The sequence below is a fragment of the Ailuropoda melanoleuca genome, chromosome 12 (assembly GCF_002007445.2).
Source record: "Ailuropoda melanoleuca isolate Jingjing chromosome 12, ASM200744v2, whole genome shotgun sequence".
NCBI lineage: Eukaryota > Metazoa > Chordata > Mammalia > Carnivora > Ursidae > Ailuropoda > Ailuropoda melanoleuca.
Genome location: NC_048229.1, coordinates 33,764,664 through 33,780,083, shown reverse-complemented (window position 1 = coordinate 33,780,083; position 15,420 = coordinate 33,764,664). Strand labels below are relative to the sequence as shown.

Sequence of the window (15,420 nt, the reverse complement as noted above, 5' to 3'; positions counted from 1 at the left end):
AGCTAGGAATGTGGGGGCAGACGGGGTGACCCTAGAGTCGTGGAGGGAGAGTTGCTTACGCTGGAGAGGCTCGCTAAGAAGGGAGAGGGGCTGGAAAAGGAGGCCTGAGGAGTTACAGGGAATTGATTTACAGAGTTACTGAGTAACTGAGAAACCCCCCACCCCCAGGCCTGGAGAAGGGTGTTCAGCAGGAGAGAACCCCCCCCCCCCGAGAAGATGGCCATAGGGAGAGACGAAAGTCAGCCCCCCATGTGGGGAAGGGACCATGGCACGCTGAGACCCACCAAGTCAGGGAGATTGGGAGGTGCAGGTGCAGAAAAGCAGGAGGCTTTAGGCCTAAGGGATACACGGAGGCCCACCTGCCCCACGCACCCCCACCAGCCAGGCGGGGAAGAGGAAAAGGTGGGTGGGCACGGGCGAGGCCGTCAACCGGAGCTTAATGGGAGGGATTAATCTGCCCCGCCCCCTCCCAGGCCCGATAAACGCCTGGGCCGGGCCGGGACCTCCCACCGGTGCTCTCCCGCGACTGATCCAGGTAGGTGCTCAAGGCCCCGGAGGGATGCCTCTCCGAGAGAACTAGAAGGGGGGTGGAAGGAACTCGGGGAGGGAGGAGGGGTGTCACTGATCACTCCCCCGCCCTGCTTCTGCTTCCAGAGTGCCCCTCCGGCCCAGCCATGAGGCTCTTCCTGTCGCTCTCAGTTTTGGTGGCGGTTCTGGCCATGGTTTTGGAAGGTAAAAGTGAGATAGGAGAATCTGGGAGTTTGAGATGTGGAAGCTTGAAGCTGGCCACGGGCCTGGGGTGCGAGCTTCGAGCACCCTTGAGAGCTCTGGGGCCCCTTCTGTGTCCCGGTTTCCTATCTCTCACCCATCACCCCACCCCCAACCGCGCAAGGTGGGTGAGGGCTCTCTAAGGGGCAGTCCGGCCGGTGGCAAACCTGCCGTGCGAAGCCCTAACAACAGATGATGTATTGACTCGCCCCTCCAGGATTGGCTGTCTTGCTTTTACAGCCTGGAAAGGGGAGGGGGAAGGAGGCAGTGCTAAGAGTAAGCTAATTCCCAGCAGCTTGAGCTCCATCTGGTCGCTCTAGAACCCTCTCCCCGCACCCCGCCTCCGAGTCTAACACCATGACCTCCAAGAATCACTTTCAAGGATTTCCTTTCCCATCCCTGAAATCTCTGAAATTTCTGTACCCCCTCGCATCTTCTGGGCAGGCCCAGCCCCCGCCCAGGCGGCCCCAGAAATCTCCAGCACTTTGGGGAGCATCCCGGATAAGCTGAAGGAGTTTGGTAACACCCTGGAGGACAAGGCCCGGGCAGCCATTGAAAGCATCAAGCAGAGCGACATTCCTGCGAAGACCCGGTTAGGAACCTTCCCAGGGCTTGGGAGGGCTGGGGTAGATCATTAACAGATTGGGGAAACTGAGGCCTGGCGAGGCTGACAGCTTCCCTGTGGTCACAGTTGGCTCGCAGGGTGCTCAGATGTGGGGCCCAGGTTCTGACTCCCATCTAGGCCACACTGTAGAAATGGTCCTGCGTGGTGGTGAAGGACCAAGCTTGGGAGTCAGTCAGACCTGGGTCCACAGCCAGCGAAGACTCACTGCTCTTTGTGTGATCTTGGGACTAGATGTGGACGAGCCTTTGTCCTCGTCTGTAAGATGGATGGTTCTGAGGAGAAGCAAACAAGGGTATTTGCATAGTGCCTGGCACATTGTAAATGCTGGATATGCTGTTCAAGCAACATCGACTCCCATTTGGCCACTTAGAGAATCATTCATTCATGAACAAATATTTATTGGGCATCTGCTAAGGGCATCCGGGGCTGTTCCAATGTGGGGAATAATAGTTAGTGATGAACGAGATAAAGTCCCAGCCCGAAGGGAACAGATTATAAACCAGTGAATGTCCAGGAGATTAGCCCAGACAGGGCTAAGCACTAAAGACAACAAACAGGGTGGGTGTTAACAACCAGCGTGGGGCTTGAACTCGCGACCCTGAGATCAAGAGGCATGTGCTCTACCAACTGAGCCAGCCAGGCGCCCCTTTTCATATCTCCATTTAAAGTGTTACTGCTTCAGGGCGCCTGGGTGGCTCAGTCAGTTAAGCTTCAGACTCTTGATCTCAGCTCAGGTCTTGATCTAGGGGTCGTGAGTTCGAGCCCCCATGAGGCCTGGCTGTCTTGCTTAAAAAAAAAAAAATGAGATCTGAGTGATTAGGAAAATCCAGCCAGGCCTAGAAACATGGGAAGAATGTTCCCTGTGGAGGGTGAGTGCAAAGGCCCTGAGCCAGGAAGATACGTACATAATCCAGGCCAGAGGGGCAGCCTGGGCAAAGACAAGGAGGCTGGAGAGTGCCCTTGAAGAAGTAGGGGACAGCTAGGCCAGATCAGGCTTATAGCAAGAGATAGGGAGCCTTGAAAGTTGGGCCAGGCGGAGGTTTCTGACTTCAAAGGGCTCGGATCCCTCTGGGAAAACCAGGCTAGGGCTCCTCCCAGTCCCACGGAGAGGGGAGCCATGCTCTTTCCTGGGGGGAAGGGAAAGGGGAGGATGGGGGAGGCAGGTAAGGGGGCAGGATCTCCCCAGAGGGGAGATGAAACACAGTGACACCTTCCCCATCTCTCCCTGCAGGAACTGGTTTTCTGAGACTTTCAACAAAGTGAAGGAGCGGTTCAAAACTGCCTTCTCCTGAAACCAGGCGAGCCGCCCCCTCCTCTGGGCTGTATGCCGCGGAGCGGGCTCCAAAATTTCCTGCACCGAGGACTTCATGATGCCCATATCCACCCCCACCCTTCAATAAAAACCCTGTAGAGAATTCTGAGTGCTTCTTTTCTTTGCTCTGGGGTTGGGGCTCAGGGTGGGACAGGGTGGGTTGGGGAGAGAGGCGGAGGGGTCACGTATGGAGCACTGTCTCCTTGACCTGTGCTGAGGACTTTGAACTTCATGGTCTCAAAAAAATCCTCACAAGAACCTTGGGAGCGGGGCCCTGTTAATTCTGTGAGGGCATTGAGGCCCAGAGAGGTGAAGTCCCTTGTCAGGATGGGGAGAGCTGCTGGGTCAGACCCCCAGCCTGAGGTGACTGCTTTGCTGTATTCTTCCCTGGCTGGGCTGCCCAAGATGAGGGAGCCGGCTGGTTCATCACCATGCACACAGCAGGTGTTTATCATACTTAAAATGGATAATAGGGAGGGATGTGGGAAGGAGCAAGGGTAGGACCTGGGCTAGAGCTCTGGAAGAGATCTATCTACACAATCCCCAGTCTCCTAGGAAGCTTGGATGTCCCCTCCTCCAGGAAGCCCTCCTTAGCCCCCAGGCCGGGTCATCACTGCCAAGTGATGGGTCTGTCTTTCCCACTGGACTGTGAGCCCTAGGAGGACAGGGCCGGGGTCGACATCACCACTGTCCTCAGGCAGAGTCCAGCACAGGACTGGGTGCGATGCAGGAGCTCAGTACTACTGAGTGGAATAATTATCCTCAATCGGAAAAAACACCTAAACACTTTTTTTTTAAGGCTTATTTATTTATTTGAGAGAGAGAGCACAGAGGGAGAGGGAGAAGCAGGCTCCCCACTGAACAGAGAGTCCGATGCGGGGCTCGATCCCAGGACCCGGAGATCATGACCCGAGCTGAAGACAGACGGTCAACCGACACAGCCACCCAGGCGCCCCTAAACATTACATTTTCACGAAACGCCCTGAGGTAGGTGCTGTCACTGCCTCTATTTGACAGAGAAAGAAACTGAGGCACAGAAGTCTTAAGCCACTTATGTGATGTCACACAGCCAAAAATGGGAAGAGCTGAGATTTGAATGTAGGCTGGGGGGTAGAGGTGGGGGGGCGGTTCCAGGGGCCGCATCCTTTCTCCACTTTCCTTGTTCCTGAGTCACCACCCAGACACCTTGGCTCCAACTACACGCACACACACACACACACACACACCTGGCCCTGGGCCTCACCTGCATCAACCCCAGCATATTAAAATGCCCCCACATCCCTCATCAGAGAAAACTCAAACAAGCCGTCACACTGCAGTTAGCTAGTTGGCAAAAGGGTATATTCTGTGCCGATTTATTCAATTACTCATCTTTACTTGACCGTATTTCCAGCATTTTGGAGCCAATTTATTTTTCAAGCACTTTCCTGCCCTCCCCCCCGACAGCTCTCAGGTTGGAGAGGCGCAGAGACAGAGAAGATGGACAGCACGCAGTTCATGGGGTGTGCCCTCCGCTTTTGTGGTGTTGTTTTTTTTTTTTTAAGATTTTATTTATTTGACAGAAAGAGAGACAGCCAGCGGGAGAGGGAACACAAGCAGGGGGTGTGGGAGAGGAAGAAGCAGGTTCCCAACGGAGGAGCCCGATGCGGGGCTCGATCCCAGGACACTGGGATCATGCCCTGAGCTGAAGGCAGACACTTAAGGAATGAGTCACCCAGGCGCCCCTGCCCTCCACTTTTGAAGAGAGGCTTAAGGCACACCTGGGGGTCTCAGTCATTTGGGCATCTGCCTTCGGCTCAGGTCATGATCCCAGGGTCCTGGCATCAAGTCCTGCATTGGGCTCCTTGCTCAGCGGGGAGCCTGCTTCTCCCTCTGCCTGCCGCTCCCCTGCTTGTGCGCGCTCTCTCTTTTTCTCTCTCTGACAAATAAATAAATAAAATCTTTTAAAAAGAAAGAAAAAGAAACAGGAGAAGACGCACAGGGTGGTACCACTGATGTAAACTTAGAACACATGTGGGGCACAGCCTTATAGGTTTCCTTATAGCTCTTTCTGTCCGAGGACAGCTCCAAGCTCATGGGAGGGAGGCTCAAGGACTGAGGGCGGAGAACAAAGGTGGGAAATACATAAATAGAAGCCTCTGTACACAATGCCTCACCCCCCTCCATCAGCCTTCCGAGCTCCTTATGCTCCCTTCCCACTCGGCAGCCAGAGGGATCCTGTTGGAACATAAGTCACAGCACACACACCCTTCCTCTGCTCAGAGCCCTCCCTCCAGCCTCAGAGGAAAACCCGAAGGTGGTATCAGAGTTTACTAGCTCCACACTACCTGGCCTGGTCACCCTTGTGGCCTCTTGCCCTTCCTCACGTGCAACTCCTCAGGCTCCTCGGACACACTGGGCAGGCTCCTACCCAGGGCCTTTGCACCTGCTACTCCCCTGCCTGGAATACTCTTTCACCAGATGTCCAGGTATCTGTCTGGCTTGCTCCTCACCTCCTTGGGGTCTCTGTTCAACACCCGCCTCCCCATTGCACTCCTCCCACACGGCTCTCCCATCACTCTCCCATCTCTGTATCTGCCTTTCTTTCCAGGATTTGCTACCCTCGAATATAACATATGTCTATTTGCTTACTTGTTTACTGCCTGTGTCTCCCGCTGCTGGGATGTCAAGTTCATGGAAGCTGTCTTGTCTCCTGCAGGGCCCCCAAATGCCCAGAACAGTGCCTGGCACACAGTGAGAGCGTGAGCAATACTTCTGGAATCAGTGCATGAACATTTGCATCCCACGGACCAGCTGACATGTAGACACATGATTCCCATTCATTACACAGTCGTGAACTCATTCATTCTCATTTTAAGATTTCCTTTTTACACTTTATATTTAGAGCCAATGCGTTTGTTCTGCTCAGGTTTACAAACATACCCTCAGGACGTCAGAGAGCAAATAGCCCTGATCCAACAAAGAACAAAAACACCCAGAGGGCCCCAGACATGCATGTAGAAACATTCACACTCAGGAGCGCGTGTGGCACATTCAGACAGCCCCACCCAAGGCACACACTCCACACAGGGGGCAGGGCGGGGATGGGGGACTCCCCGTGGGCACCTGGCTCAGCGAAGCTGGTCAGGGAGGGCTCCCTGGAGGAGGGGACACGGCACCTGAAACCCAAAAGACAATCCAGAAGTCTTCAGAAAGAACCGGGGAAGAGCGTGACAAGCAACACCACTTTTGTCCCCGTGAATGTTCATCCACAAACTTGATGTGAATGAAAAACTGGGTATAACAACGAATGAATGGAGCCCCTTTGGAAAACAGTTTAGGGCTTCCTCCAAGAATTCAACAGAGCAACCATTGGGTAGATTAGGTGTCCACCCAAAAAAACTGCACACAAATTCACATGAAAATGTTCAGTGCACACAGGGATGCCTGGGTGGCTCAGTTGGTTGAGTGTCTGCCTTCAGCTCAGGTCATGATCCCAGGGTCCTGGGTTCGAGCCCCACATTGGGCTCCTTGCTCAGTGGGGAGTCTGCTTCTCCCTCTGCCTCTGCTACTCCCCCTGCTTGTGCTTGCTCTCACTCTCTTTCCAATAAATAAATAAAATCTTTTTTTTTAAATGCATATGCACATGTCCATGGCGGTATTGCTCACAACAGCCAAAAAGTGGAAACAGCCCAAGTGCCCAACAACTGACGAACATCCCCCAGTGTGTGTAGATGGGTCCCATATAGTGAGTATTATTCTGCCATAAGACGGAAGGAAACACTGACACACGGCACAGCATGAACGACCCATGAAAACCCGATGCTCAGTGAAGAAGGCAGCCGCGAGAGGCCAGGCAGGGCACGATTCCAGTCATGACATCCAGAAGAGGGAAATCCATAGAAACAGAAAGGCCGTCTGAGGTGGCCCTGCTGGGCCGGGGGAAGAAGGCACAGGGAGTGACCCTGATGGGCTCATGGATATGGGGGTTTCTTTTCAGGGTGATGGAAATGTTCTGGAATTAGACGGTGGTGATGGTTGCTCAACTTTGCAAATATGCTAAAAAATAACAACAACGCACACACATTGGATTGTCCACTTCAAAAGGGTGAATTTTATGGTATGCGAATATCTCCTTTTTTTGTTTTGCTGGAACTCACAACACTGAGATTGAGAGTCAGATGGGCTTAACCGACTGAGCCACCCAGGCACCCCAATATCTCTGTGTCTTAACAATGAAGGGAAGCAGAACTCTCTTGAGACAGAAAGCAGAAAGAAGAGATAAAGGAGGGGACATTTCAATCTCTCTTGGGCCCCAGACATTCCTGCCACAACCCAGGGTCACAGAGGAGGGAGGTGAGGGCCCAGGAGTGTTAGAAGGGAGGTGGATTCCAGGATTCAGGAGTGAGGGGATGGGGTCTGGACTGGGGGAGAGCGATCTTGGTGTCTGGTGGTCTCTCTTACACAGAGCTGCAAACTCAGAGATGCTCCCTGACATCAGACACGTGCCCTGGGGTCTCAGAGCCCACCCCCCCAACACCCATCCCCCCTCTTGTGACCTCTCTCTGCTCCCATCACCCCACCCCCAGCTGGTATTCAGCTGACTCTGAGGTCCTCCCTGAACGGCCTTCAGCCTGTTCCTGTCCCCAGGATGGGCAAACATTGCAAACAGCAAACAGCCCACACTGACCTTGGAGCCAGGGCAGGGGTCAGAGACCTCCCCCGGGCCCACCCTGCTGCTGGCCCTGCTCCAACCTCCCTCTTGGCCTCTAGGACCCAGCTGGGGAGCTGCCGCAGGGGTTGTCCTGACTTGGCAAGGTGTGAGGGAGCCAGGTTCAAATTCACCACTTGGTGGTTGAGGAACCATTGGTCAGCGGCCTCACCCCAACAGCGCCAAGCCTCCGTGTTCTCATCTGTAGAACGGGAATGATAAAGATCCCCATGCCATAGCGCCGTTGTGTTCATTCAGTGAGCTAAGGCACCAAACCACCACCTGCCATGGTGCCTAGGGCAGAGCACGTGCTCAGAAAACACAAGCTTGTGGGGCGCCTGGGTGGCTCGGCGGTTAAGCATCTGCCTTCAGCTCAGGGCGTGATCCCGGCGTTCTGGGATCGAGCCCCACATCAGGCTCCTCCGCTATGAGCCTGCTTCTTCCTCTCCCACTCCCCCTGCTTGTGCTCCCTCTCTCACTGGCTGTCTCTATCTCTGTCGAATAAATAAATAAAATCTTTAAAAAAAAAAGAAAAGAAAACACAAGCTTGGGCCCCTGGGTGGCTCAGTTGTTAAGCGTCTGCCTTTGGCTCAGGTCATGATCCCAGAGTCCTAGGATCGATCCCTGCATCCGGCTCCCTGCTCAGCTGGGAATCTGCTTCTCCCTCTCCCTCCCCCCTTTCTGGTTCTCTCTCTCTCACTTGCTCTCTCTCAAGTAAATACATAAAATCTTAAAAAAAAAAAAAAGAATGAAAGAAAGAAAGAAAACACAAGCTTAATAAACAGCCTCTGACCTTGACTGAGCACTTCTGCTGACGGCAATTTACATAAACAGTCTCCTCTCCTCTCCAGGGCAGCTGGTGCGGGACTCCTGGGCATGGACGAAGAAACAGGCCCAGAGAGGTTAAGCAACTCGCAGCAGGTCACACAGCAGGGCAGACCTGGAGTCAGGCTCCGAACCCCACCCACCTGGCGTCTGCCCACGATGCATGGTCGGCTTTTCTCTTTCTTATCTCCTATGGTCGAATACATAACACCAAATTTACCATGGTAACCATTTTAGGGGTACACGTCAGCGACATTAGGTACATCGACACTGTTCTGCAACCTTCACCACCATCCATTTCTGGAACTTTCTCGTCATTCCAAACAGAAGCTCTCAGCTTTCATTGCTCTTTCCCCAGTGGTTTCATTTTGCCCATTGCTGTTAGCCAGGAGCTGCGGGGCACATTTGTTGCGTACCTACTGTGTGCCGGAGCCCCCGCGGGGGCCCCTGGGGGGAGCAGCTTTCTGCAGGAAGCTGATGGGTCAGCATGAAACAGTCCAGTAGCTGCCCCGCATCTGGGGTGGGGGGCATTCCCAAACCCTCAGGGGATGCCTGAAACCACAGGTAGTGCCACCCCTCCATCTGCTGGTTTTCCCTGTCCGGACACTATGGTAAAGTTTAACTTGTCAATTAGACACAGTAATGATGAGTAAACTAGAACAGTCATAATAATACACTGTAATAAAAGTTCTGTGAGGGGCGCCTGGGTGGCTCAGTCGTTAAGCGTCTGCCTTCGGCTCAGGGCGTGATCCCGGTGCTCTGGGATCGAGCCCCACATCAGGCTTCCTGCTGCATTGGGAAGCCTGCCTCTTGCTCTCCCACTCCCCCTGCTTGTGTTCCCTCTCTCGCTGGCTGTCTCTCTCTCTGTCAAATGAATAAATAAAATCTTTAAATAAACAAATAAATAAATAAATAAAAGTTCTGTGAGTGTACCCTCTCTCTCTCTCTCTCCCTCCCAGAATACCTTGTTGAACTGTACTCACCCTTCTTCATGTGATGATGCGAGATGATAAAATGCGCATGTGAGGGGAATGACATAGGTACTGCGAAGTGGTATTTGGTGAGTGCTGGCCTGCTGGGGTATTGTCAGATTATCTGCTTCCAGAACTTAGTTGACCTCGGGTAACCGAAACTATGGGTAATGGGAGACTACTAGGGGCACCTGGGGGGCTCAGTCAGTTAAGTGATGACTTTGGCTCAGATGGTGATCGTGGGGTCCTGTGTTCGAGCCCCGGGTTGGGCTCCGTGCTCAGCGGGGAGTCTGCTTGTCCCTCTCCCTCTGTCTGCGGCTCCCCCTGCTTGTGCGCTTTCTCTGTCAAATAAATAAATAAAATCTTAAAAAAAAAACCAGGATCCTGGTCGGATTTGAATTTCAGATGAATAACAAATAATTTTTAGTATACTTCCCAAATATTGTGTGGGACATACTTATACTAAAAGAAAAACTTATTATTTATCTGAATTCAAATGGGCGTCCTGTGTTTTATCTGCCAGCCCTGCACTGAGGAATCCAGTCCATGGTCCCCTGGCTGAGCCGTGTGCCCTGGCTCGTGGCTGGAACCTCCGGGAGAAAAAGGCTCATTTTCTTTCTGCCTGGTGTTGGGCCTGAGCCTGATATTGACGACTTCCTACTACGTGCACCTGGAACTTTCTCTCACGGGGCCTCACCCAGCCTTCCCATGGACTTTGGGAGGCAGGGCCTATGAGCATCTGCATTTTACAGATGAAAACCCGGAAGCCCAGGGAAGGAGTTGTAATTGCGTGGGTCACCTGGTGAGAGTGTGTCCCAGTGCCCGTGGGATCTTAGAAAGAGAAGAATCATAAACAGCCATGATCTGTGAGCACCACATCACCAGGGTCCTTGCCAAGATGTTTCCTCGTATCATTTCATTCAGTCGAAGTCCTGCCGGAAGTATGGATTGTGGGCCCATTTTTCAGAGGCATGAACTGAGGACAGAGAGCCGGGCCAGTAGGTGAGGTGGAGCCAGGATTTGAACCCCAGTTACGGGAGGAGGAGGCCAGTGAGCCTTCTGTCTTCCCCTGTCAGGCCAGAGCGCTGGGAGGGTAGGAAGGAGGGAGGCCAGCAGGGGCGGGCAAGGCCTCTGCTTGTCACTGTCACCTGGGCCCCTCTCTCTGAAGTCCCTGCCAAGGGGCGTGGGGAGGCAGCCAGGGGAGGGCTCTTCTCGCTTGGTGCAGCCTCCCCCTCCCCCAGCCAGGAGAGCTGAGCACGGAGGAACAGAGGAGGAACGGAGGAACGAGAACCCCCAGAAATGTTGCCTCCTGGACTCAGGCCCCAGGTCCTGCCCTCCCTCTGCTTCTGCATTTTGGTCCTGGCCTGTGTTGTGGGTGAGGAGGAGCGGATGGGCGGCTGCGGGGCCCCTGCAGGGGTCTGGGGTGTGAGTGCGACCATCCGACCATCCGTAGGGCGTGCAGGTTGGCCGACACGTGGTTATGGAGCTTGGGTGTTTCGTCGTGGAGAGATGGGTGTGAGTTTCTGGGAGAACGTGTCGGTGGTGGCCGCGTGTGAGGTGTGCACATGGGGCTGGTGCAAATGACCGTGGTCGAGGGTGTGTGTTGGTGTGTGTATTTGCACAAGAATATGATGTCGTGGTAAACGTGTGTCCATGAACAAACATATATAGTTTTGCGTGCACACGCTTTTATGCAAAAGTTATGAGTGTGTGGACACTGTGAGGGTGTCTGTGTGTGTTGGTATGTGAGCCTGTCTGCGTTCTGCACATGCAACTAAAATTTTAACACTCCAGTGTGCCAGGTGCCCTCCCAAGTGCCTCATGCATGGTCACTCTGACTTCTCCCAGTAACCCCGAGGCAGTGCTCTCATTATCCCATTCTACAGAAGGGAACGCTGAGTATGGAAGAGGTTCAGTCCTTGGCTGAAGCACTCTGCAGGTCATACGGGTGCTTCTGTACATTTACGAACACGTGTGTCCCTGTGAAGACTGGGATCTGTAGGTGACGCTTTGCCCAGGTGCGTGAGTGCTGGACAGGCAGGCGTGTACGAGGAAGTCAACTGCGATCTGAGGCAGGACCCCAGCCCCCTGGGGGAAACGAACAGCACAGCCCTGCCAACCTCCATCCCTGGGGGTCTTCCTGTGCTCTCCCTCCGCTGCCTGCAGACGTGGTTCAGACAGTGTGGGGGTCACAAGAGACCCAAGGGGGCAGCAAGATCAGGTAGTAAAGGAGGCATCAGGAGGGGACTGGGGGTCAAAGAGGTGGGGTTACAAAACTGAGGGGGGACACCACAGGCAGACAGAGGGGCGACAGGAGGGGCCGTGGGCACAGAGGGTGACAAGAAATCGACTGATGGCTAAAAGGGGGACAAGTGGTCAAAGGGACATACAAGGTGAAAGGCGGCCGTGACGGACATCAAAGGGCTGCCCTTGGGCCACCAGGAGTGACAGTGATGGTGAGCAGGCGGGGAAGGGAGGAGGAAGGATTCTCAGGTCCCAGCCTGCCCATATGGCCCTCTGGTCCCATCTAGCATGCCTGCAAGCCGTGCCCACAGAATCCCCAAGCCCCCCACCGGGGCTAGCGAGTAGTTCTTGGAGCCTGGTGTCCGACAAGGTGAAGACACTGGTGACCAGGACCAGAGAGAAATGGCAGTGGTTCTGGTGAGTGTGTGCAGCTGTGCTTGGGGGGTGGACTCCCGGGTCTGAGGGAGGAGGGGCTGGGGGTCTGGACTCCTGGGTCTGAGAGAGGAGGGGCTGGGGTCTGGTCTCCAGGGTCTGAGGGAGGAGGGGCTGGGGGTCTGGTCTCCAGGGTCTGAGGCAGGAGGGGCTGGGGGTCTGAACTCCTGGGTCTGAGGGAAGAGGGGCTGGGGGTCTGGTCTCCTGGGTCTGAGGGAGGAGGGGCTGGGGGTCTGGTCTCCTGGGTCTGAGGGAGAAGGGGCTGGGGGTCTGGTCTCCAGGGTCTGAGGCAGGAGGGGCTGGGGGTCTGGTCTCCTGGGTCTGAGGGAGGAGGGGCTGGGGGTCTGGTCTCCTGGGTCTGAGGGAGGAGGGGGCTGGGGGTCTGGTCTCCAGGGTATGAGGGAGGAGGGGCTGGGCGTCTGGTCTCCTGGGTCTGAGGGAGGAGGGGCTGGGGGTCTGGACTCCTGGGTCTGAGGGAGGAGGGGCTGGGCGTCTGGTCTCCTGGGTCTGAGGGAGGAGGGGCTGGGCGTCTGGTCTCCAGGGTCTGAGGGAGGAGGGGCTGGCTCTGGACCCCTGGGTTTAGAGGGAGAACCTGGGTCAGAGGAAAGGGGCAGGGCTGGAACTCTTGGGTTCTGAGTGGTAAGGCTGTGACCTCTGGGTCTGAGAAGAGTGACGGGTAAGAGCTGAGAGCAGGCACTCCTAGCTCTGAAGAGTAGGGGTGAATGGTGCAGCAGAAGTCTGGGGGGTAGCTGGGGTCTCAACCGTTATGTCCCCTCTTTTACAGGGGACCAGAGGCCCTCCAGGGCTTTGTGCAGACCTATTACGAGGACCACCTGAAGGACCTGAGTCTCCGCACCCAGGCCTGGCTCCGCAGCTCCAAAGACAGCCTTCTGAACCGGGCCCACAGTCTGTGCCCCCGGCTTCTCTGTGGGGACGGGGACCGGAATTGAAGTTTCTGCAGCGTCCACAATAAAGAAATGCTTCTCTGTGTCCCTGTCCCAGTTCCTTCCCACTGTGGCCACCCCCAGCAGTTAATGACTACAGGAAGTGACACCTTGGGGGGCGGCGGGGGGGCCCTGAGGGGACGGAGTCAGGGGGATGACCCCCTTCCCCCAGCCCTGAGACCCACCACTGCAGGCTTCTGGGGGGAAGGAGACATCAGACAGCTAAGTCTGGGATGGAGGGGGAAGGCTGGCGTGCAGAGGAGGTCAGCAGGTCCTCACAGTGACCCCTCATTCAGAGCTCTGCCTTTGCTTCCCATGCGAGGGAAACCCCAGACCCCTTTCCTAGTGGGTGCCCAGAACCCCCAACCTCTTCACAGCCCCCACCCAGCCTGTCTCTCTCAGGAGGCAGTTGTCAGAGTAGGGGCTCCCTGGGGCTTGACCCTGGGGACAGTCACTGCCCTCTCTGCCCTGCACCACCCCCTCAGCGGACCTGTTGGCTAGGACTTTGGCCTAGGGGACAAGGTGGGGGTGGTGGCTGTGGACGGGGAGGTGTACCTCAAGAGATATAAAGCCTTTCTCTGCCTGCGTGGAGCCCGTGAGGACGGCCTGCCAGAGTCGGGTAAGAGAGGGACCAAGATGGAAATAGGGAAGGGTCAGCGGGGAGGGGGCAAAGATAATATTATGTCAGAAACCCGCAAGAGTCCCAACGTTCAATTCCTCTGTTGGAGGGGTGGAATTTAGAATCCTAGACTGTTTCCCCGGTGCCGATGCCCCTCGGGGTCAGATCTCAGCCTCATCTCCAAATTGCAGATGACAGTCGGGTCTGAGCACTGCAGTCACCGAAGCTGAGCGCTTCTGTCACGGGGGGGGGGGGTGAAGCCAGACGGAAGGCACGCAGAACAGGGCCCAGGACATCAGAAACGTGCCCACTGAGTCTGTGAGGTGCATCCTCATACAGGGTCTCAGCAGAAGTGTGGCCCTCTGCCACGCCCTTCCCAGGCCACGCGACACGCCCTCCCCCCTCCACAGTACGCTGTGTGTTTCTGTCATTTAATATCGTTGATTGTATTTCTCTCTCACGTGGGCTGTGGAAGGTCAGGACTGCGCTTGGCACGCACGGTTAGGTGCTCAAGAAATGCTTCTTGAGAGAATGAATGGATGTTAGAACGAAGCTGTGAGAATCAGGAGTAGAACCATAAAATGTGAGACAGTGAGGCCTAAGCCAATGCATTGGCAACTGGACTCGGGGGTTGGGAGGAGGCAGGGGAGAGGGGAAGCCCAGCCCCCTCCTCTTGAGTTTGGTGGGCTTTGGGGGGACCCCAGGACTAGATGTCACCAATGACCCTGCCCCACAGCCTTCTCAGCATTCCAGGTCTTCTGAAGCCATGGGCGCCCGATACCTCCTGGTTCTGTTTCTTGTCCTCCTGGTATTGGGATGTGGTGAGTGTGTCTGGCAGGGGAGGAGGGATCTGTGAGAGGGATGAGATGAGCCCCAAGTATCTTCCCAGTCCGGTTCTCACCTGACCCTCTCCTGGTCCCCCTCCTTGCCTCAATGTCCCCTGGGGCAGGCTCCTTGGCTCTCCTAACGCACTCTCCCCCTGCAGAGGTCCGGGGGGCCCATGTGCCCCAGCAAGATGAAGCCACCAGCTCTACACTGCTTGGCCAGGTGCAGGAATCACTCTATGGCTACTGGGGGACAGCCAAGTCGGCTGCCCAAGGCCTGTACGAGAAAACATACCTGAATGGCATGGATGAGAAGATCAGGTATCAACCCACCCCCACTGGGAACCAGGAGTTCTGGCCCCCAGCCCTGTCCGAACCCTGGATTCTGAGATCCCAGCCCTGTCCTCCCTAGGGATCCAAGAGTTTGGGTTCCAGCTACCACAGGACACATGATTCTGGGCCCCCAGCCTGTTTCTCCCTTAGACTCGGGGTACTCTTAGCCTCCTCCCTGCTCTGAGCATCTGTCCTTTCTCTCCAGGGACATGTACAGCAAAAGCACAGCAGCTGTGAGCACTTACGCAGAGATTTTCACTGACCAGTTACTTTCTATGCTGAAGGGAGAGCAGTAACAGCTGGGCCCCGACCAGGGAGGAAGGGAGAGTCCAGACCCCACAACCCCTTGGCTCCTCTGACCTACCCCCCACTTCTCAGCAGCTGCCAGCATCCTGCTCCCACTGCCAGTCTGTCTTCTTATAAATAAATTAATTTAAAAAGCCATTTATTTTCTTCCATGTGGTTGCTTTTCGAAGACCTCAGGGGCCAAGATGGCGGGACCAATTCAGTCCATCCAATGGTTGTTGAGTGCCCATTGGACGTGCGTAGGCCGAACTTGGTCAGTGGGAATAAAGAGGTGAATAATAATGAATAATCATAAAAACAAAATTAGAGACTGTCCTTCACCAAGGTCTGGCTTTCTCATACGTAAAATGACAAACCATGAACACAGCTAACTTCCAGTGGCCTCTGGCACTACCCACGTCCTCGGAGTATCCTTTAAACGTGCATCACAGTGAGGCATCCCGTGTTAGAGGGAGACTGGTGCCCAGAGGTCACTACTGAGCATAGGAAGTCAGAGCCCAGGTTGTCTGGGACCCAAGAGGCTCTAT

At 55.1% G+C, this 15,420-nt stretch overlaps 3 protein-coding genes across 4 annotated transcripts; all 3 read left to right on the top strand.

The window, feature by feature from the left end:
• The first annotated feature begins 457 nt into the window (after positions 1-457).
• On the top strand, positions 458-2,810 carry APOC1 (apolipoprotein C1). Its single transcript, XM_011231076.3, has 4 exons — positions 458-535; positions 655-732; positions 1,213-1,360; positions 2,625-2,810. Exons 2-4 carry the CDS (start codon positions 675-677, stop codon positions 2,683-2,685), a joined length of 267 nt encoding a protein of 88 aa, XP_011229378.1. The 5' UTR covers positions 458-535; positions 655-674; the 3' UTR covers positions 2,686-2,810.
• Positions 2,811-10,401: 7,591 nt separating this feature from the next.
• APOC4 (apolipoprotein C4) lies at positions 10,402-12,857 on the top strand. Of its 2 annotated transcripts, none has more exons than XM_034639426.1 (3): positions 10,402-10,653; positions 11,723-11,852; positions 12,652-12,857. In XM_034639426.1, the coding sequence occupies exons 1-3, from the start codon at positions 10,491-10,493 to the stop codon at positions 12,815-12,817; spliced, it is 459 nt and encodes a 152-aa protein (XP_034495317.1). In that variant the 5' UTR covers positions 10,402-10,490; the 3' UTR covers positions 12,818-12,857. The 2 variants fall into 2 exon arrangements, with proteins under 2 accessions (XP_034495317.1, XP_002924280.1); XM_002924234.4 differs by having other exon boundaries at positions 10,413-10,566.
• Positions 12,858-13,362: 505 nt separating this feature from the next.
• On the top strand, positions 13,363-15,031 carry APOC2 (apolipoprotein C2). Its single transcript, XM_011231075.3, has 4 exons — positions 13,363-13,430; positions 14,167-14,251; positions 14,416-14,575; positions 14,793-15,031. The coding sequence occupies exons 2-4, from the start codon at positions 14,197-14,199 to the stop codon at positions 14,881-14,883; spliced, it is 306 nt and encodes a 101-aa protein (XP_011229377.1). The 5' UTR covers positions 13,363-13,430; positions 14,167-14,196; the 3' UTR covers positions 14,884-15,031.
• Positions 15,032-15,420: the final 389 nt, after the last annotated feature.